Source organism: Vombatus ursinus, unplaced genomic scaffold (genome assembly GCF_900497805.2).
Source record: "Vombatus ursinus unplaced genomic scaffold, bare-nosed wombat genome assembly UNPS02011369.1, whole genome shotgun sequence".
Classification (NCBI taxonomy): Eukaryota; Metazoa; Chordata; class Mammalia; order Diprotodontia; family Vombatidae; genus Vombatus; species Vombatus ursinus.
In genome coordinates this window covers 6,101,824-6,121,610 of record NW_020951147.1, presented here as the reverse complement: position 1 = coordinate 6,121,610, position 19,787 = coordinate 6,101,824, and the positions used below count along the sequence as shown (strand labels likewise).

At 52.3% G+C, this 19,787-nt stretch overlaps 2 protein-coding genes across 11 annotated transcripts in view; both read right to left on the bottom strand.

Moving 5' to 3' along the window:
- The window catches only part of PYGM (glycogen phosphorylase, muscle associated), a 17,760-nt gene extending 16,861 nt beyond the window's left edge, over positions 1–899 (bottom strand). The window contains exon 1 of the mRNA XM_027856289.1: positions 555–899. Within this exon, the coding sequence (XP_027712090.1) occupies positions 555–893 (339 nt within the window). The 5' untranslated portion in view covers positions 894–899. The remainder of the gene's footprint in view (positions 1–554) is intronic.
- A 5,413-nt stretch (positions 900–6,312) lies between these two features.
- SF1 (splicing factor 1) overlaps positions 6,313–19,787 on the bottom strand; it is a 14,097-nt gene continuing 622 nt past the window's right edge. Inside the window, exons 2-14 of one of the 10 annotated variants that reach the window (XM_027856279.1) lie at positions 18,801–18,929; positions 16,007–16,082; positions 12,771–12,923; positions 12,459–12,548; positions 11,949–12,132; positions 11,280–11,395; positions 11,066–11,173; positions 9,734–9,914; positions 9,195–9,468; positions 8,748–8,807; positions 8,447–8,623; positions 7,549–7,753; positions 6,313–7,095 (exon numbers count right to left, since the gene is read on the bottom strand). In XM_027856279.1, the coding sequence (XP_027712080.1) occupies positions 6,969–7,095; positions 7,549–7,753; positions 8,447–8,623; positions 8,748–8,807; positions 9,195–9,468; positions 9,734–9,914; positions 11,066–11,173; positions 11,280–11,395; positions 11,949–12,132; positions 12,459–12,548; positions 12,771–12,923; positions 16,007–16,082; positions 18,801–18,929 (1,880 nt within the window). In that variant the 3' untranslated portion in view covers positions 6,313–6,968. Of the gene's footprint in view, positions 7,754–8,446; positions 8,624–8,747; positions 8,808–9,190; positions 9,469–9,733; positions 9,915–11,065; positions 11,174–11,279; positions 11,396–11,948; positions 12,133–12,458; positions 12,549–12,770; positions 12,924–16,006; positions 16,083–18,800; positions 18,930–19,787 lie in introns of all 10 variants that reach the window. The other 9 variants (XM_027856273.1, XM_027856275.1, XM_027856274.1 and 6 more) reach the window with 9 other exon arrangements.

Below are 19,787 nucleotides of genomic sequence, written 5' to 3'. Positions count from 1 at the left end.
CCCCCCCCCAACGTTGAGGCTGGCCCCCGGGGTCCCGTCTCCTGGGCCCACGTCTCTCTAGTCTCTACCGTGTTAGACCCCCGGGTCTCATGGTCCAGATCTCGCTCTCCCACTCCCCTCCTGCCCTAGGTCTGTGCCCTGGCACGCTGCCCTGTGCCACCCGTCGCCCCAGAGGGCTGATAGAGCCGTGGGATGCTGGAGCTGGAAATGGCCTTCAAGGCCGTCCGGTCCAAACCCCCTCATTTCACAGAAGGGAAACTGAGGCTCCTGGAGGGGTGATGAAATAGAACCATAGGGCACAGCAGCTCAAAGCTGGGGGAGACCTTCAAGGCCATCCAGTGCAACTCCCTGAAGAAACTGAGGCCCGGAGAGAAGACCCAGTTGTGTGACCTTGGGCAAGTCTCTCTCATCTTTGGGGAGGGAGCTGGTCCCAAGGCTCCCCAAGGTCCCCTTCCAGCTCTGACACACTGTGCCCCCCAAATCTCTCTGAACCTCAGTGTCCCACTCTGGAGGAGGTCTTGGACAGTCTAGAAACGGGCCGTCTTGTCTAAGGCTTCCCTAAGCCTCTGCTCCTGCCTATTTGGGAGCCCAAGTGTCCCCCCTCCCACACCCCTTACCCTCCCGGCCCGGCCCCTGGAGTCCCCAGCCACCTTGGGGTCCTTCTCGTAGTAATGCTGCTGGGTGCGGATCCAGCGGCCCACCAGGTGGTCGCGCACAGTGTGGGCCAGGGCAAAGTAGTAGTCTCGGGGCGTGGCCACATTGCGGTCCTTGACCAGGGTAAAGTGCAGGTGCCGGTTGAAGTTCTTCTTCAGCTCCGACACGTTCTCCACGCCGGCCAGGCCGCGCACGCTGATCTGCTTGCGTTTCTCGTGGTCCGACAGGGGCCGAGACATGGCGACGGTGAGCTTGGCAGAGGCTGGAAGGGGGCTGGGGCAGGCAGGCAGACAGAAGTCTTCCGGGGACAGGTGGAATCTGCCCGGAGCCTCCAAACCAGGCAGTGGAGGGTGGCCCGCACCGGGGCTGGGTTTTAAGGCCTGGCCTGATGCATTATGCATGGCTTTGCTTGCCAAGCTGCCAAGCTTCCCCACCCCTCATGCATGCATAATGTGTAGGTGCCGGACCTCCTTCCAAGAGTTATTTTGGGGGAAGAGCAGTAGAGTCGGCTGCCAGCTCCACCCAGCCGGGGCCTAGCCGTCCAGGCCCGTTACCATCCCTTAGCCTACGTGACCCACCTCCTCCAGGCCTCGAACACCCCGCTCACTGGCAGACCACTGGGTCCTGTTCCTCCCCTGCCCCCAAATTTGGGAAAGGGTCTCTCTGCTGTCCATCTCCTTCCCAGCCAAGGAAGTAGAGCAGCTGTGAGCAAAGAGATTGAAGGGAGGGGGCATCTGATTCCCCTAGGGAAGGAAACAGATGATCTTTCCATCTGACTTGGTGGTTTTTTGACCTGGCCAGAGGGGCAGGAAAGCCCCTGAGAGGGGCCAGGTGTGGGAATTTCCTCCTACCCAGGGGAAGTAGCCACAGGCCATGGTCCAAGGACCCCCCCTGCTCCAGCTGATTCGCTCCATTTAGGACCAACCTGACAGAGGGGTGGAGAGGGAACTGGGGAGGGGGCAAGCTGCCTGGGGTCATGATGGTAGATTTTCCTTTGGAATTCTGTTGGTGGTTCAGAATTGTCAAGGTCAGGAATGGAGACCTGGACACCCTGAACAATTCCTACAGGGGCTTTATCTCCATTTTACAGATGAGGAAACTGAGACTCAAGTGACTTGCCCAGGATCACCCAGCTAGTCCTTGCCAGAGTCAGGATCTAAACTGAGTTCTCTCCATGCCACTCAGTACAATTCTGCCTAGAAGGGAAATTAAATAGCTCACGCTGTGAGAATGTTTCACTGTTATCATTTTCCCCGACCACCCTGAAGCAGGTGCTTCAGGGATTATCATTGCTATTTTTCAGAAGAGAAAACAGGCTTTGAGGGAGGAAAGGGCTAAACCAGTCATAAAACCAGGAAGACCCAGGCAGAGCAAGCCTTGAACCCAAGGCCTTTTGCATTGGGCACTTGGTTCCAAGGGAAAAGAGTCTGCTGTTTTTCAGGGGCACGTGTCTCCGAGAGGTGGCATGTTCTGGAGGCGGGGGGGATGAGGGCTGGGCAGAAGTCTCAGGGCTAGAGTCCATCTCCCTGACTGAAAACATGTTTTGAAAAGAGAGCCCCCGACTCCATCCCCACCCCCAAACCCAATCTCTCCTAGCAGCCCCTGTTGCTGTCCCTCAAGGCCTTAAATACAGTGACCTTCAGAGAGGAGAGGTCAGATTACAACCCTGGGCCCCAGCCAGCTGTCTCCAGCAAGCCTCCCCTCCACCTCGGCCAACAGCAGCGATCCCTGGGAAACGTAGTCCTGCCTACCCAACGCATCCTTGCCACCAGACCCCGATCCTCCCGAGACCCACTGCAGGCCCCCATTCTGGGCTCCTTCCTTCAGCTCCCAGGTGTTCCTTTCATAGCCTCCCTAGTCCTTTGGACCCACCTGGCCCCTGATCCTGAGGCCTGGGACCTATCAGCAAGCAGGCCTCCCTGGGCGCCTGTGTGTCCCATTATGGCCAGGGAGGTGGGGGCCTTCTCTCTGGGCGAGGATGTGGCCCCTGGGCACTCCCACCCCTCTTCATTTTGCCCTTTGGGCCCTGGAATGCTGTTATTTTCAGAGTGTGTTTGGCCTTTGTGATGGGGAATTCAGACTGGAGGATGGGGTGGGCTAAGGGCTACAGGAGAGGGGGTGATAGACTGAGGAGGCCAAAGGCAGCTGTGTCCTCGATCAAGTCAGGGCCTCTGTCTCCTCCCTTGGGAGCTGAGGCTTGAGGGACCAGAAGAAACTGAGGCCCTTATGGCCTTAAAGTTCTACAGTTCAAGAAAAGGGCTGAAGAACTGGAATGCTGGAAGGCAAGAATGAGGCTGGGCCTGTTTCCTCATCTGTAAAATGAGGGGACTGCAAAAACCAATCCCTCAGGCCACCTCCACCCTTAGGTCCTGGTGGCGAATCCACTCTGGGTCTCCCATTCAGGGCCCTCCTCCGGGAGCACCCTACCCTGATGCTCCTGCTCCATGTTTCCTCTGGCCATCCCTCCTGCCTCCCCGACCCAGGCACCCCAGGCCTTCCTACCAGTCTTGACTTAAGACCCTCTGCCTGCGCCATCTTCCCAAAGCAATTATGGAAATGCCTAATTTTTGAGTTGGCGAAACTCAGTCCCAGAGAGAAGTGACTGCCAGCCACGTGGCATTATTAACCAGTGGCAGAGCCGAGACCCAAACTTCTTAATTCAGCAAACTTACTGAGCACCAGCTAGTGCCCCAGAGGTACCCAGACAACAGACAGGAAACCCTGGGCATCGTGGGGCTTGCGGCCTCCTGGAGGGGGCAGCGTGCTTGGCTCCAGTGAACGCTGGACCTGAGTTCATCGCCTCCTCTGTGTGTGACCCTGGCTTTCTGTTACCTACTAAATAAAAATTAGGATGAGACCCGAGGTTCTGAAGTTCACAAAACGCTCTCAGCTATGCCTGGAGGAGGGAGAAAGCCTTGAAGGAACCTTGCTTTTCTTCCCTATGTAACAGGATTGTGGGGGTGGCTGGATTCAATCACTTGGCAGTTCTAAATCTGTGGATCAGTCCATCAGGGAAGCTTTTGGGGGTGGTCCCCGCCCCCCAGGAGCACCTTGGGGTGACAAGGACAGCCCCTCCTGGGCACATGGGGGATGGCGTGTGGGCTGACAAACCCACGGCAGGAAACGACGTGTCTAGCTAACTAGCAGCCTAATGAGCTAGGCGTAGAGCACACACCAGAACCAGGCTGGGGGGCTGTTATGTTCCAGGAAATAGTTCTGACCATTTTTAAGCAGGGCAATGCCAAGCTCAGGCCTTAGACCCAGCAGCCATATGGAAGAGACTGAAAGGAGGGAAACCTTCAGGACACAGGACAAGTAGTTCTCACCCAGGGTCTGAGGAGCCCAATCCCTTCCCCCTAGCCTGGCCTCAGTTTTTCCATCTCTAAAATGAAAACATTGGCCTAAATGTGGAACTGGCAGAAAGCAATGCAGCCCTGTCTGAGTTTTTTTGACAAAACTTCAAATAATCTAAGCTGGTAGACATGGACCGAGGCCTAACACCTAAAACTTGTGGCTGTGGCCAGTCAAAATCCAACCAGCCTCCCATGGATCCAAGGCCTCCTGGCTACCACGGAGGTTGCGACTTCTTCCTGATGAGTAAACTGAGGACCAGTGAGAAGGGACCGCCCCCCCGCCCCAAGTCCTGCGGAGGACCTGTGGGCCTCCCCACATCCTCCATGAAGCGAGACCAGCAATCTGCAGAACTCTCTCCACCCCGTGCCCAACCTGTCACGGAACACTTCCTATTGATCATTTAGCTTTGCCTGTGTTCAGCTCCTTTTTCACACAGGCAGAGTTTTTGTGGGGACTATCTGCCTCTGCCCCCCCAAACCCTCCCTCCAAAAGGGCCCCGAGTCGTCCCCACGCTCTGCTGGAAGGTTTCTGACCTCCTAGCACCAAACTAGAGCAGAAAGGGAACCGTGGGGATCTGTCTGCTCCAATCTTTTTGTTTCGCAGGTTGAGACTGAAGGTCCCAGGAGGAAAACCTCCAAGGTCCGTGGCTACAGGTGGATTCAAACTCAGAGCCCCAATAACAAATTCCCCTCCTGCTCTGCCCCACTCTATCACTGGCGTGTTTGCTCTAGGTCACTCAGCCCCACAAAAAGCTTTTCCCACCCTGCCACCTGAAGGCCTCCTCCAGGTACAGTGCCCAGACTGTCTCTGCCATCCCTGAGAGACCCCGGGTGCCTCATGGTGCAGGTCTTACTTGGCCCTGGGCCTGCCAAGCATAAGCACTCTGCCTCTGCACAAAGCTTAGCCATCTTCTATACTCAGGAAATAGGGCACCTGTCTCTGAGCGTATCTTAGGTTTCTCCCCAAGCCCTGGCCAACTCTTGGTGTCAAATTTGCTGTGACCTTTCCCCGGTGATTTCAGCTCACTACTCCCTTTCCCGACCATGGACTTCAGAGCTTGTCCTCCTCCAGCTGGGGGGGTGGCCCCACACTCACCTCTTATCTCATACTTCTGCCCATTTCAGGAAGGACTGGTCTGGGAGAGAAAACCTCAATCTACTCCTGGCGCTGCCATTACATGAGGGAACAGACACCAGGGAACTTCTCAGGGAGTCAGTATTTTCCGGCTGCCTCAATTTCCCCATTCATTGGCTTGGCAACATTCTAATTATTCACCAAATCCTTAATGAAGGCTGATGGCTGAAGCAAAGGGAATGAACCCAGGAGTGGAGCAGTCCCCAGGGGAGGGACAGCCCAGAGAGCCGGGCTGCAGCTAAGCCATTGATTGATTTTGTTTCTAAAACCCACATAGCACCACTCAGGCTCTTCCAGAGCTTCAAAGGGCTAATTAACCACCCCGTGAGCCCACCAGGGAAACCAAGGCAGAAGGGGGGGCAATGGAAGCTTCAGAATCACCCCCCACCTCTTCTCTTTAAAGCTTAAACTGAGGGGAAAGCGGTCCCTGGACCACTCCCAGGCTAAGGGATGGCTTTGGATTTTAGGTGCCAGCCTTCAGAGAAGAGGCTCTGGCCCTAAGCTGTGCCCCCTGCCCCGTGTAGTGCTCACTCTGTGCCAGGGCCTCCAGGGACACAAGCTGCCCAAAAGGGAGGACAACAACAGCAGGTAGCTATGGTGTTTCCAAGGTATCCCCAAAGGGAGGGTGGATGTGCAGTTCAGCCTCGGGCCCAGAGAAAATGGGAGATACTTTCTCAATCACCTGGAGCCAGTGGTTTTCAGGGCTGTACCCTGTTGTGTGGGTGCACAAACACCAGACTGGGTAGAGTCGAGGATGACAGACTCAGTAGCTGGGAAATGCTCCCCAGGTGGCAGCGCCAGGTAAGGGGAACTCAGCTGCCTTGCCCCCCCTGCCCAGGCCCCGGAGAAGCAAAAAGCCACTTGGCAGTGTTAATTTTAGCTGCTCTGTGCCTGACATGACAGGCCGGATTAGCTAGCCTGACCTTTCGGCTCATGTCTCCCTGAGGCCCAGCGCCTACCAGGTGGGTGGCCACCTGCCTGCAGACATAAATCTTGAAGGCCTGGCCACTCCCAGGGGAAGGCCTTTAAAGAACTGGAAGTCTTCCAGTTCTGTGAGCCCCAAGGGAGAAGCCCACCCTACGTGGGGGTGGGGTCCCACACTGGTTAGGGGGACAGAGCAACGTTCGAAGGGAAAGGAGAGTCACAAAGAAAAGACCCAGAAAGCCACACTGCTGTTTTACTCAATGGAACATCCCCCTTTTAATGCAGTGTTTTATTTATTGTACACCAAAAAATAGGCCGAAAGAAATTTCTGCAGAGAAAGCGGTGAGGAGGAAAGAGCGCTTTACACATCATTGTCCACATAATCACTCCATGAAGAGGGAAGGGGGGAGGGAGGGAGCAGAGGGGGACCCTCTCCCCCCCACCACAAAACATTCAGACATTTGGGACTAAAATAAATTGAAGAAAGATATTCTGTCAGCAGGAGGAGCAAATAGGACCAAGCCCTGCCACTGCCCTGGCTGGGTGCCACGCTGGTGTCCGGGAGGGGCTGCACACAACTTCTTCAGGCTCTCTTACTAAAACCCCCACAAGCCAAGAAGGAAGGAGCCTGGCACTCACTAGGCCCCTGTATCAGGGGCCTTTCCACCCAGCCCACCACGGGGGAAATCTCCATTTGCTCCCTCCACTACAGAAAGCCAACAATCTAGGCCTGGGAAGAAGGAAGAGGGGGCTAACTGCAGCGGAAGACCGGGGACAGCATCTCCTTGGACGGAGTCTGAGGAAAGGAAGAGAAAAGGAAATACAAAGGAAAAGGAAGAAAAAAAAAATAAAAAATTCACGATATGGAGCCAGCGTGTTCCGATTCCGTCCACAAAAATAAGTCAGGCTGCTTTGCCGAACCATCCCGTCCACCAGGGGCGCTGCTGAGGCTGTCTCCCCGGAAGGGTCACCAATGGGCGCGGAAAGTCCTCAGTCGCATGGCGCGGGCCACCGCCGCGGGGACGGATCCTGGCGGCCCCATTTGGGGAGGGGCAAGGGGAGTTGGGTGAGGAGAGAGAAGACAAAGAAGAGACTCGATGCTACGGGGTGCCAGGAGAGCCCAAGCTGGCGCCCCTACTAACGCCTGCCTGCTCCCAAGCGAGTCCTCAGTCGCCCGGGACAGGCTTCCTCGCACAGCCCAGCCCTGTGCGTGCACACACATACAACATGCGTGCGTCCCAATGTCTGGCTCCATATGGTGAGGTTCGGCGTGTGTTTTAACGAGACCAATTATATATATATAATATATATATAATATATATATATTTTCTTAAAAAAAAAAATCAAGTCTAGTTCTGTGGTGGAGGCGGTGGGGGAGCTGGAGGCATCCCGAAGGGTGGCATGCCCGCCACCCCCATGCCCATCATGGTGACAAAGTTAGAAGGGTCCATGGGAGGCGGAGGAGGAGGGGGCGGGGCGTACATCATGCCGGCGGAACCAGGTGGCGGAGGCGGCGGAGGGGGGGGGGCCCCGGGCGGCAGAGGCGGCTGGACCCCGGGGGGCAGGGGCACCATAGTGGGGTTGCCTTGCATCTGAGGGGCTCCTGGAGAAGCTGCGGCAGCCGCCTGCTGCTGTTGCCATGGCGGGATGGACCCTGTGCCAGCGCTCGTGGTGGTAGTCGTCGTATCTGGGGTGGTAAAGAAGCCCAAGGTCACACGCGCGGGGGGGCACACCGCGGCTCTCTGCGGCTGCTGGCTTGGGATTTGGGGGCCGGGGCGCCTGCTCCTTGCTCGGCATGCGTTAAATCGGGGGGTGGGGAGGCTGTCCTGGGGAAGGGGAGTGGCGGGGGTGGGCAGGATGTACCCTGGGGTCAGCCTAAAGGTCTCTGGGGCTTCACAGAAAAAGCCCCTTGTCACCAAGGCCCCAGTAAGGGCTGAGGGGAACACACGAGAACCAGCCCTGACACCCCTTCCACCCCATTGCCACCACTGGCACGTTCAACCTCAAGACCAGTCGCTCTTGTGCCCGCCCCACCCCCAGCCTAGCCCTTCAGTCTCACTTCCTTCCACAGTCCATGCAACCAGAGCTCCCCTTCACGTGAAGCCATCCTTGCCCTGCCCCAGGCCCCCCAGGCTCACACCTGCTGCCTGCACTAGTGGTCCAGCAGAAAGGAAAATGAGGCCTGCCCCCAAACAGGCCCCCTGAGGCCTCAGCGTCCGCCATGCCAGAATCACGCCACACCAGACATCACGGAACCTTGTTCCTAAACCCACCCGCTCTAGCGGCTACCCCAACCCCCATGAGATCATCAATGGCTGTCACCACCCCCCCCACCCCCGCCACGGCCCCACAACCCCACAACCAGGAATCTTCTACTCACTTTGCTGCCATGGCAAGGGGGTACTGGAAGCCATACTGCTGCTGGGCGGCGGGGGAGGCGGAGGCTGCTGCTGCTGCTGCTGCCATGGGGGAAGAGGGCCAGAGGGAGGGGGTGGGGGCTGCCCACTGGGAGGCGGCGGTGGCGGCATCATGCCCATAGGCGGAGGCGGCATCATACCTGCAAGGTGGAAGAAGAGGGTGAGACCACAGGCACGGCCATCATTCAAAGTTCCCGAGGCAGGGGAGGCGAGTGGCCACATGAGGGGGGGTACCCCCCCATGCCGGACACCCAGCTCCATTACCTTTTCCTTGATGTAGGCGATAGACCCCAGAGCCCACAGGCGTACTTCCCAGGTACTGATCTTGATGGAAGGAAGAGCAGGGACTTAGCAGGACATTTGAACTGGCTAGATAAGACTCCCGCCCCCACTGCCACCGCCACAGCCGCAGCCCAGGATTCCAGTTATTCCAGGGAGGAGGGTCCAAAAGACCCACGAGAACCCCCGTATCTGGCCTGCTAGAAGAGCTGATCCCTTCCCTCCCCACCCAGGGATCAGCTCCCCATGACCAAATGGGAGCTGTGCTCCTCCTTCCCAGCGACAGGCCCATGGAATGCCAAGGGCACGCCCCAATGCACTCTACTAGGCCAGTCACTTCAAGAGCTGCTCGAGACTCTCACAGTGGCCTGGCACAACCGCCCCCCCAGCCTACCCCAAATCCCCAAGGTTTCTGGTCTGACACTTACTTACCCATTGGAGGAGGGCCATGGTGCCCAGGTGGGTGGGGCCCCTGGTTCATCGGTGGTGGTGGTGGCTGCATCCAGGGGGGTGGGGGCCCATTAGGGTTGTGCTGCATAGGATGACCGCCATGCCCACCCGTCAGGCTGGGCAACGGATGGGGAAAGTTGTGAGGTCCACCGCCAGGACCACCAGGTCCTCCGCCATGCATTCCATGGTATGGACGATTCTCCGAGGGTCCCGAGTTCATCCATGGCGGGCGGCTCTGGGTAGTGGACATGAGAGACTATGTGAGAGCATTTCCTGTCTACGTACTTGCCTACATTTGCTGACGGCAACATTGTTCTCTCAGATTGTGTAGCCGGACCCAAAATGAAGGGTGAGAGAACCTCAAAAGATCCCTTTATCCCTCAGAATGACCTGACAAGCTGGGAGAACAATGTTGCCCGAGTGACCACACCACGTGTCAACCTGAAAACCTGGCTTTTGTTGCCACCAAACCCAAAGGGAAGACAGCAACCTAGCCAGAAAGTGAAATGGCTGGCACTCACCGGCGGCGGCGGGTTGTTGGCGGGGGCAGCAGGTCGAGGTGCGCTGGCCAGGGGTGTGGTGGCAGGCCCAGAGGCCGAGCCAGCAGAAGCCGGGACGGGAGCTTCCCCCAACTCTGCCATGAGAGACAGGTATTCTTTATCCATGCGGGCTTTGTCCTGGGCTGACTGGGGGTCACCAGGCCTAGAAAGAAAAAGAGACCCTTCCTCAACATGCCAAAGACTGAGGGCCTTGGAACTCACAAGGTCAGCACACACATACCCAGGCATCAGAAAGGAGTGCAGGGCTCAAGCCACACCTACAGCTGGACCTACGTGGTGGGATGCTCTGCCCATTTCATCCATGGGACGCCACCACCATAAGACAAGCCACCCTATCAATAACTTCAGAAATTCATGGGATAGCAAACATTTATATTTTACAAATGATGCCCCTAGAAGTAAGGTGACTTGCCCAAGGTCATACAGGTGATAAGGGGTGGGTGTGCAAACCGAGCCTTTTGTGTAAATCCAGTCATCTTCCTCTATGTGTTAACAGTACAGAAGGAGCAACACGCTCCAGACCTGCCTAGCCCAAGATCCACGTGCCAAACGTGGACAGGAACAGCTACACAAGCTACGGGACCAACAGAGGGCACTAGAAGAGAATGATCTTATGCATGTTTTGGGAAAGTGGGGGCCCCCCGAATTCTGAATTAACTGCCGGAGAAAAGAAAATCTAGAAAGTAAATGTTATTAACAATCTTCAGTAAAACTCTCAAGCTCAAGAGTGTTTTGCCATCTCAGATGGCTCATCTATCATCAGTTTAAAACTTCTGGTCGCCACAAACTTGTCTCTAAGCTGCCATCGGTACATCTTGGAACCAATGCCAACACCCAATCTCCAAAAAGGACCAGTTCCTGGGGCCAAAGAAATGACTAGAAGGGATGCGACTTTCCCCCAGATATCCACCCCCGCTGGGTGCTCCCAGCACTCGAGCTTGCTCACATACAGGATGGTACGAAGGCCTGCTTCACTCAGCTGATCAAGCTCAACCTTGGCTTGAGTTCAGTTTAAACTGCCTCTACTTTTGATATACGAAGGGCAAGTGAGGGGCACGGGGCACCTCGGGACACGCAGCTATGTTCCCCTAGGCAAGGGGGTCATCCTGTTTGTCTTCTCAACTGTGAAATGGGGATGAGAGAAGCAGCCGCCTTTCAGAGCAGTTATGAGGATCAGCTGAGATCCTATCTGTCTGGACAAATCACAGTGCCTGGCATGGAGAGCAGGCGCTAGGTAAACGCTACTGTTGTCGTCGTACTAATCCGGTGAGCACACTCTCGGCAGCGCCCCACCTTTGGAATTTGCAATCTGAAGCAATGTGGCCGGCCCCTCCACATTTGGTGCAGACGGTGGTATTTGTGATGCTTCGGGTCTCTGAGCTCTGCCATGGTCTTAAAATCCTGCCAAGACCAAGAAAGAAGAGTCCACTCAAGGGCCAAGCTCTATTTCCACCCCCCCCCCCACCCCTTTCCTCCACAAGTTCTCAAACCTCTCCCAAGTAAGTACCTGTTGTCATCCTCCCGCAGAGTCCCATTCAAGCGGGCTAACTCCCGAAGCTGCATCTTCCGCAGGTCATTCTGGTCCTCTGGGGTTTCAATGCCCTGTTTCAGGATGTTCCGAATCTAGGAAGTTACAGAGGTCCAGGGGTAAATGGAACAGGTCAAGTGAACTCCTGGATCTCCAAATAGAGAATTTTTGTAATAATAAAAAACTGGGAAAAAAATACACCCATTAAGTGAGGAACAGTCAAATAAACTACAGTTATAATATCAATGTCTGGGAATATCACTAAGCTTTAAGATAGAGAGTAAGGACACAAAGAAGCATAAAAAGTGACTTCTATGAACTTATGCACTGAAAACATGTCTACACTGCAAATGTAAAGATGGAAAAAAAAAAGGCCAACCTGAAAATACGTGTAATTAAGATGGTCAGCTTGGCCCTGCCCCAAAGATACGAAAATGGTCCTTCCTCCCTTCTCTGCTGAGATAGGGGACTCTAGGTATGGAACGCTATCTACTACTAGTTACCTGAACCACCTTCCCCCCTTCCCCCCTTCCCGTTTGTTAGAAGCAATGGTTCTCTGGGCACAGGTACCGACAGACAAAGGCGATGTGAGGACAAGTCAGCGATTTTTAAAAAGGAGGTTATAAAACCTTGCCCATATTCACTCACCTGCTCTACTGCCTTTTTGACATTCTCCATGGTGTTGGCAGTGACTAGGGCATGCAGGGGCTCATCTTCCCCTGGCAGCATCTGCCCGTCCTTGCGCCCAACCTTGCCCTCCTTCACGGACCCCTTCCCCCGGATCATTATCTTGGCATTGCACTCCTTTTCAATATTCTTCAAGGTGTTGCCCCTGTGAGGCACACACAAAGAAGAGAGGGTTAATAATCATCACAGTCCTGTCAGAAAGAAAGGGTGGGCACCAAAGACCAGGCTAGGCAGAGTTCATGAGGAAATGCTAATCTAGAACTGGACCCCGCCCCCCCCATCCACCCACGTGGCCTCCGGTCAAGCAGCTGGTCACAGAGGATTTGATTTCTCTGTGGTAAAATGGGGAAGCTATAGACCAGCTCAAGTGCTTTTCCCTACAAAAAACCTAGAAGGAAAAGCAGCCTGTGACAAGCCCCAAAGTGCTGGCCCCCAGTCCGCATGGCTCCTCTCTCCTGAGGCAGCACTCACCTGGGCCCAATGAGAAGTCCCACAAAGTTGATTTCTGGATATTCATCTTGTGGTATCATCACCTTGTCGCTTACCCGGGTTGCTGGAGGTCTACACAAGACAACACATTCTCAAGACCACATTCTCAGGGTCCCAACACCTCTCCCCCAATGCCCTCAATTAGCTATCCTAAGAGACAGCCAAGGTCAAGAACCAGAAGAGCTTGTCTACAATCCTCCCACTTTAGATAGACAGGGAAAGCCAAGGAAAATGGGACCAACTGCTTCGGTCCTGAGCTATTCCACTCGAGGTTCTAACTCAGCCCTCCCTCACTTGTAATCTGCAGGTGGTTTGAAGTCAGGGTTGAGTGCCACCATCTCAGTGATGAGGTTGTGTCTTTCTTCTTCCAGCTTCTTCCGGGTCCGAAATTCCCTCGTGTTGAGTCGCTTCCCCTCGCTATTGTAAATGGGCTCAGGGGAAGGGGACCTGTGGGAAACAGCACGGCGTCAGACTCTCCACTCCTCTGCCTGTCCCACCAGGACTATAATAAGTCCTCCCCTGGACCCCCCTACCTCTCAGACCCTAAATGCCACTCTCTTCGGAGGAACCGACCATAACGTGTGCTATTCAATATAGTGTGCAATGGGGAGGCGTAAGCTGGCTTACAACACTGGGGGGTGGGAAAGCGGGAGAAAAGGAAAGGGGACGAAAGGAAAAAATGGATGCTATCCTTGGTGGGAATGCTGGGGGCAGTAAGAATAATTGTGGATCTCGGCCACACTCTCATCCTTGGGGGTGGGGGTGGTGGGAAGAGTATAACTCATGGTGCTTGTTAAATTGAGAAAAAACTTGAATCGGCATGAATGTCCTCTACAACGCAATGAGCCATGAAGCCAAAATTTAGATATTCTTAGAGACCTTGTGCTCTATCAGGGAGAGAATGCCTGTACCCCCCAAACAGCACTATTTATTATTCGGTAATGTAAGCTTTCATTAGGATTAAATCTTTGATCCAGTCTAACTGGGACTCAAGGCTACCGCAGCTACGTGGCTGCCACAATGGAGAGAGATGGTTCAAGGCTTCGCGTCTGCTTTTCCATCAATGTCCTGGCAGGCTGCACCAAAGGCCCACGAGTCAACCTGTTTTCTGGCTGTTTTAAGGGTTAGAGGTTGGGGAGTCTGAGTAAAGAAAATCGTTAAAATGGTAATGCAGCTTCTAAAAGAGGCTGCGAATGCAGATTTGGTCAAACACCTGCCTAGGGTCTGAGCCTGCAAACAGTAAGGGTGGGGAAAGACCATCTTGCTCTACCCCAGGGTTTACAAGCCCAGAAAGCAAAGCAGATTCGTTCTCTTTTTTAAAGAGTAAAATGCTGTTGCTACAAGTAAAAAAATACCAATTATAAAAAGGTCAGTTTACCACAGCTGTTTTTGCAGTGATAAAAAAAAGAGGTTACACTCCTAGAATTTTGAGTATGGTTATAAAAAGGACCAGAGCTTGACATTGTGAATGACAATTTAGTAGTAGCTGCAAGAAGGGAAGAGAGCATATGGATCAGGTTATCAAAAACCATCCTGGAGTAGCCTTGGTTTGAGATGAGAGGCCCTCGCCTTGCCTAGCTGGAGAGCAAGGACTGAAAGCGGCTGCTCCCACTGTCTTCTCAGCCTAAAGGAACCATGTCACGCCACATGTTTGTTAGACACACGGTAGAATAAAAGGTCAGGTTTGTTCATGACTAATGACGACTAAGGACACCTCCGTTTCTAGCACGATCCAAGAAGTCACCAGCAAACAAGACTCCCCCATTGCCATTCTACTACCCCATCGTAAGGTGTAACGTGTAAGCTACAAGAGGCTCATTAACGGTTTAAACTGGGCAAGGTAAACAGCAATGAAATTGCATTAAGTGGCTCAATTTCAAGGTTAAACCTTCTTAAGCAATGTTTAGTGAGATAGGAAACTGGTTCGTGCATTTGCCTCCAACCTTGGCCAAACGGACTCTCTCCATAGGAATGGGTGGGGAAGGAAAAACTCGGCTGTGCTCAGGTTTGATTTCTAATCCCAGGCTTGCATTTAGAAGATCAGACAACCCTGGCCAGATTCCCACCCGTGCTTCTATCAGGGAATGGGCATCTCTGGCTCACTGATTTGTGGACAAAGTCTGGGTTTCCAGCCCTCACACCAAACTGCCTTCACAACAATTTCACCCCTTCCCATGATCACGGAAAAACAAAAGCTAGTTTCCTAGTGGTTAGATTGGTTTAACTTCTTCACCTCCATAATAGTAAAACTAAACTCTAATCCCAATTCCTCCAAGGAGCAACAGGTTTGTTAAAAATTCACCTTTTAGAGATTGGTTTAGTAACCTGTAAACACATTAAGGGAAAAAAGCCAAAAGGGCACTCTACAGTTGTGGTCTGTAACCTAGAATACGCAACCCTCCAAAAAAATAAATAAATAAAAAAGGAAAAAACAGCCCAAACCCACGACAAAACTCTGCAAGTGAAAAATTAATGAAATGTAATGGGATAAGTAAAACTAAGGGGTCAGTGTGGAGAAGGAAGGAAGTTAATTTGTTTCCTGGCAAAGAAGGGGCAGCAGAAAGATGTATGAGTGAGTGGCCTGCGGCCCATTACATCATCTTCCTGATTTAATGCACCATTAATTAGGTAATGAAAGCCAAAAACAAATTAGACACAAAACTCGAGTTTTAAAGCAAAATGAGCTCAATTGTGCTGCATGCTCTAACCGAAAATCGAATGTAAATGGAGGGATTCTTGCCCTCCTCTTAGACAACCAGATCGCAGCTATTCCAAGATCCACAAGCCAATAAAACAACTGGTTAAAAAAGTGAAGTCCCCTCAGAGCAACGGTCCGAGACTGTGAGCTGAAAGACCAATGTGACCACAGCTGGTTTTGGAGGGCCCCATCTCCCCCTTCAAAAAAGGCTTTAGGGCTGTACTTCACCCCAAACAGATGAGAAACCCTAGGCCCTCCTCCCAACACCCCCAGGCATTGGCCAAAGCTGCAATATTATTAGCTGGCAGTGAAGGAAGTTGGTTAGAAATCTCATCTGACTTTAAAACCATCTCAAAACCATGAGCAGAAAACTGGCGTTATCAGCTACCCAGATTAAGTTTCTGGGCTGCTTCAACCTCAATGATGCACAAAAAAATGTGTTCTTAATCCTGCATCGTGTGTACCTGTGAGGAAGATGCTACACGGGCTCATGGCCAAAGCAGGCTCTGAAAGGTCAGTTAACTGGCCACCTGACTTGCCCTGCACCAGTATCAGGTTCAAATCTACACGCTTACCAATTGGAAACCAGTTGTCCATTTCCTGTAGACTTTTGGTTTTGCTAAAAATTAAGTTTCATTCCAAATTTCTAACTGTTAACTGCTCAAATATATTGTTATATAGAATTGTGTTTAAATCTTAGTTCCCCAAAGAGTCAGAGTACCAAAGGCATCTTATCAGGATTGTATTGAACTGACACATTATGTTGCCACCAAAAATGTATTGAGAAAAAGGTAAAAGCGTTACTGTCAGCTGGTTAAAACTGTTTCCCAACCTGTCCTCAGGGTTAGGGGGGATGCCCAGGTCTCCTGTGCGCAGTTTGCGAGTCAGGTCTTCTATCTGCAGTTGCACTGGAAGAAACCAGGTTAGGAAAGAAAAAAAGGATGGAAAAAAGACAATGTTACCAAAAAACATCTCAAATCTCAACATCAAAGCATGAAGAACTTGGAGACTTTGAAAGGGATGACTGACCAGGGAACAAACTGAGGAAAACCCCCAACCACCTACCAATCATATACTTCGGCAGGAGTCCGTTTATATCTCTAGGTATTTTTCTCTTCAGAGAAGGTTATTAATTGGGAAGCAAACAGTTTGTTGGAAGAGGGGTTAGCAATAAAGGCTGCCTGATGACTAAGGCTGACAACAAAACAATTTGTGGGGAGGTGAGATGTTTCTGCTCTACCTGTCCCAAAAGTTTGCTAACAGAAATAAATCATGGATATCAGCAATACCCCTGCCCCACCAAATTAGCCTCATCAGGGCCAAAAGTCTTTTTTCTTTCTTTTTTTCCATTAAAACAAGTTAACGTGGTCTGTGCCGAGGACTAATTAATACAGGACAGAATTAATACTAAAGTGATACCAGTTAACCTAAGATCATTTCCTTTCCAATGTGGATCATGCTACTGGGCATACTGATTCTCCTTCCCAACCCCCTTAAGATAATCTGGTTATCACTTCCAACACCTTACAATACAGAAATTCACATCCATCCTATTTCACACTATCAGGCCCATCCATATGAGATATAGATGCTAATATACCTGCTATTCAAGTGTTAGATTACAAGCAATGTACATAAATAAACCAATAACCACAGATGCAAGAATTGTTTTTGGTTTTGTTTTTTTACCACAAAGATTTTAGGGGGACAGGCACAAAGGGCAAAAGGGAGTAACATGTGACCCCCCACCTTGGTTCTCGACATTTGAGGCTGTATAGAAGAAAGGAAGGTGAGGGTTTCACAATCGTAGTAATGATAATAATAATAATAATAATAATGATAATAATGATAATAATCTACCAGTGTCCCTGAGCATCATTACTTGATTTCAGAGATAATGAGACCTGTAGTGCCCAGGGACATAAGACCATTATCCCCAAAGGTGTTTGAATAATCACCTACTTCTTACCTTTAAACCAAATGAGTTTCGATTGTGAGGCAAACCTACAACCAGGAGCAATGGCCTACCAAGCTTGTAATCGAATGGGACTTAATGTACTTCCAACTGAAGGTATCTAGTCTCTTCTCTTATGCCATATAAAACCCATGAAGTCAAAACAGCCCAGGTTCAGCAGCCCAAGGTGAGATTCACCTTCATGATTACAATTTACTTACTGAAATATGGGTATGGAAGACTTCAGAGACACAGTTTCCCTTGGGCTTCTGGATAAAAGCCCAACACACTAATGACTTTAATGCAATTCCCTCTACCAGTGGTTGGTTGTGTCTCAAGTCTTGTGGTTTGGAGTTAGCTAAGTTCTACCCTGGCTTGCCCTTTGACTCTACACTGATTGTTGCTGTAAATAACTCTGGGGCTTTGTCCATTAACACAGAGACCTGAGGTACAAAGGAGTCGATAGCACTGGGCTGCTTTCCAAGGGATAAGCGTGTCTCTCGCCTCTTCTAAGTTTGGTAGTTTCCCAGAGCAACTCTCCGCTAGAGGGCAGGCTTTCCAGGGTAAGGAAGGCCAATCAGAAGGCCTGCATCCGGAGTCATCTGCACCTATGGAGCCTCTGGCCACCCAGAAAAGAGGCCAAAATTCTCAGGTTCACAAAGGCAGAAAAAGAAATCCGTGGCACTGACCCAGGAAAACACCTTTGCTGCCTGCCTTGAAGAGGCCTCTGGATTTGTTTAAGGCCACAGCCTCAGGAGCCTGAGGAGGAATTTACACAGCCTCCTTAATGGAAAATGAACTGTTTAAATTGACTTTTTTAGACACCTGCACAAGTTTGCAAATAAAGATAAATTCCTGCATTAAAACCTTGTATCAAAAAAATAAGACAGGTCATTTTGAGGTTAACTTCAACTGCAATGTGGTAGATATTCCCAATACAGAGATAATTCTTTTAACATTCGACATGTCCTGTCTCCCCATGTAACGTTAGATATTTTCAACTACCCACCCTCAGCTCCATTCCCAAGCAGTATCCCTTTCCCAGCAAAGTTCTCTGGGAGCGAATACAAAGAGCCTCTGTTTAAAACAGTTCCAGAGACCAGAACAGATGCTGAAGGGAAAGATAAACCATCACCAAATTTTCTCCTAAGCATCTATGACATTAAATTCAGCTCTTCCAGTTTTTTCCGCCCTTCTCAGGCCACACCACGGTTCCACTGTGGAAGAAGCCATACTTCTTGGGGAAAGGAAGGGTCACTTGTTTCCATAAGCGCCTGCTCATTGGGGTCCCCTGAAACTCCTGACTTAAGGGCCTGATTCCCTCCCTTCCCCCCATCTCATTAAGTTAACTAATCAGTTGTTCTGAGGGAATATTCGGGTGGGACTAATCTCATTCTAAGTCCCAGGGATTCTACCACCCCCTATGAACACACCTTCCTGGCACCCGTGGAGACCACTGCTGTCATGAACAGAGCAGGACAGGGCTGCACAATGCAGTACTCATTAGGCAAAAACTGGTGAGTTAAAATGTTAAGCAATCACACCTGACGATAGCCCAAATCTTAAAAATTCTGAAAATGTCAACTTTGAACACTTCATTCAGCAGTCAGTGACATTTCTCAGATGAACTATAACATGATCCAATACATCTGCATGCAGAACGTGTATTTACCTATATAAGCTCTTTCCTGTTCCCTTGTAAGTCCAGGGGGGATGACGGTTGGCATTCCTGGAATCACTGTCTTCTGTTCCATTGTATCCTGGTTCCATCGGCTCCTCTTCCTCTTCTTATTTGGGAAATCTGAGGGCAAACGTGGCTCGTTAGACCCAAACAAAACCTATGAATCTGCAAGTGTACAACTGGACATCGAGCCAAGGGATGGCCAATCCGGCCCAAAGACACGGATCTCCATCTTCCACAAGTAACGAAAAAGGTGGAGAGGACCTCAGGGGACCCCAAACTTAAGCACCGGGTCACTACTAACTCCCAGACCTCATAGCGACCAGACACCAGATTCGGACCTCAGGTTCACCAGGCTTCCCGCCCGCTAAAAGCCTCCACTAACAAAGGGGGGGGAGGGGAGGGTTTAGGGAACCCCGAGCCCCTGATCAGAGCACGTTGGAGGCCGGGTCCAAGAGCCAGGGTCTCCCCCATTATACCCAGGCGGCTTCGAGCAGGCCCAGGAAGGGCGGTGGATCCCGCTCCCCAGCCCCCGGCACCCTGCTCTCACCGCCCGGGCGGCCCAGCATGGCCAAGGCTCCTCCGCGGGCCGCCGACCCTCCTTCCTCAGAGGCCTCGCTTGCCCCATACGAGGCGGGGGCACCGTGGACCCCTCCCTCTCCACCCGTCCACCAGGAGGCGCCCGCGACTGAACCTGCCCCGGCTCTGGCCCCCTTCCCCCTTCGATTTGCTTTCAAAGGCGCGCAGGCGCACCAAAGAGACCCAGCGAGCCGAGGCCAACAGCCCGCGCGTGCGCGCAACGCTTCCGCCCCTGCCCCGCCCCCTTCCCGACCCGCAGAGGAGGACGCATGCGCGCCGGCCGCTCCCCCGGCTCGAGCTGCGCGCGCAGGCGGCGGCGGTGTGCCCCCCGGCCCGGGTTGGCCAGGCCGGCCCCCCCACCCCCCTCCCGCCGCCCGCCCTGCTGCGCGCGCGCGCCCC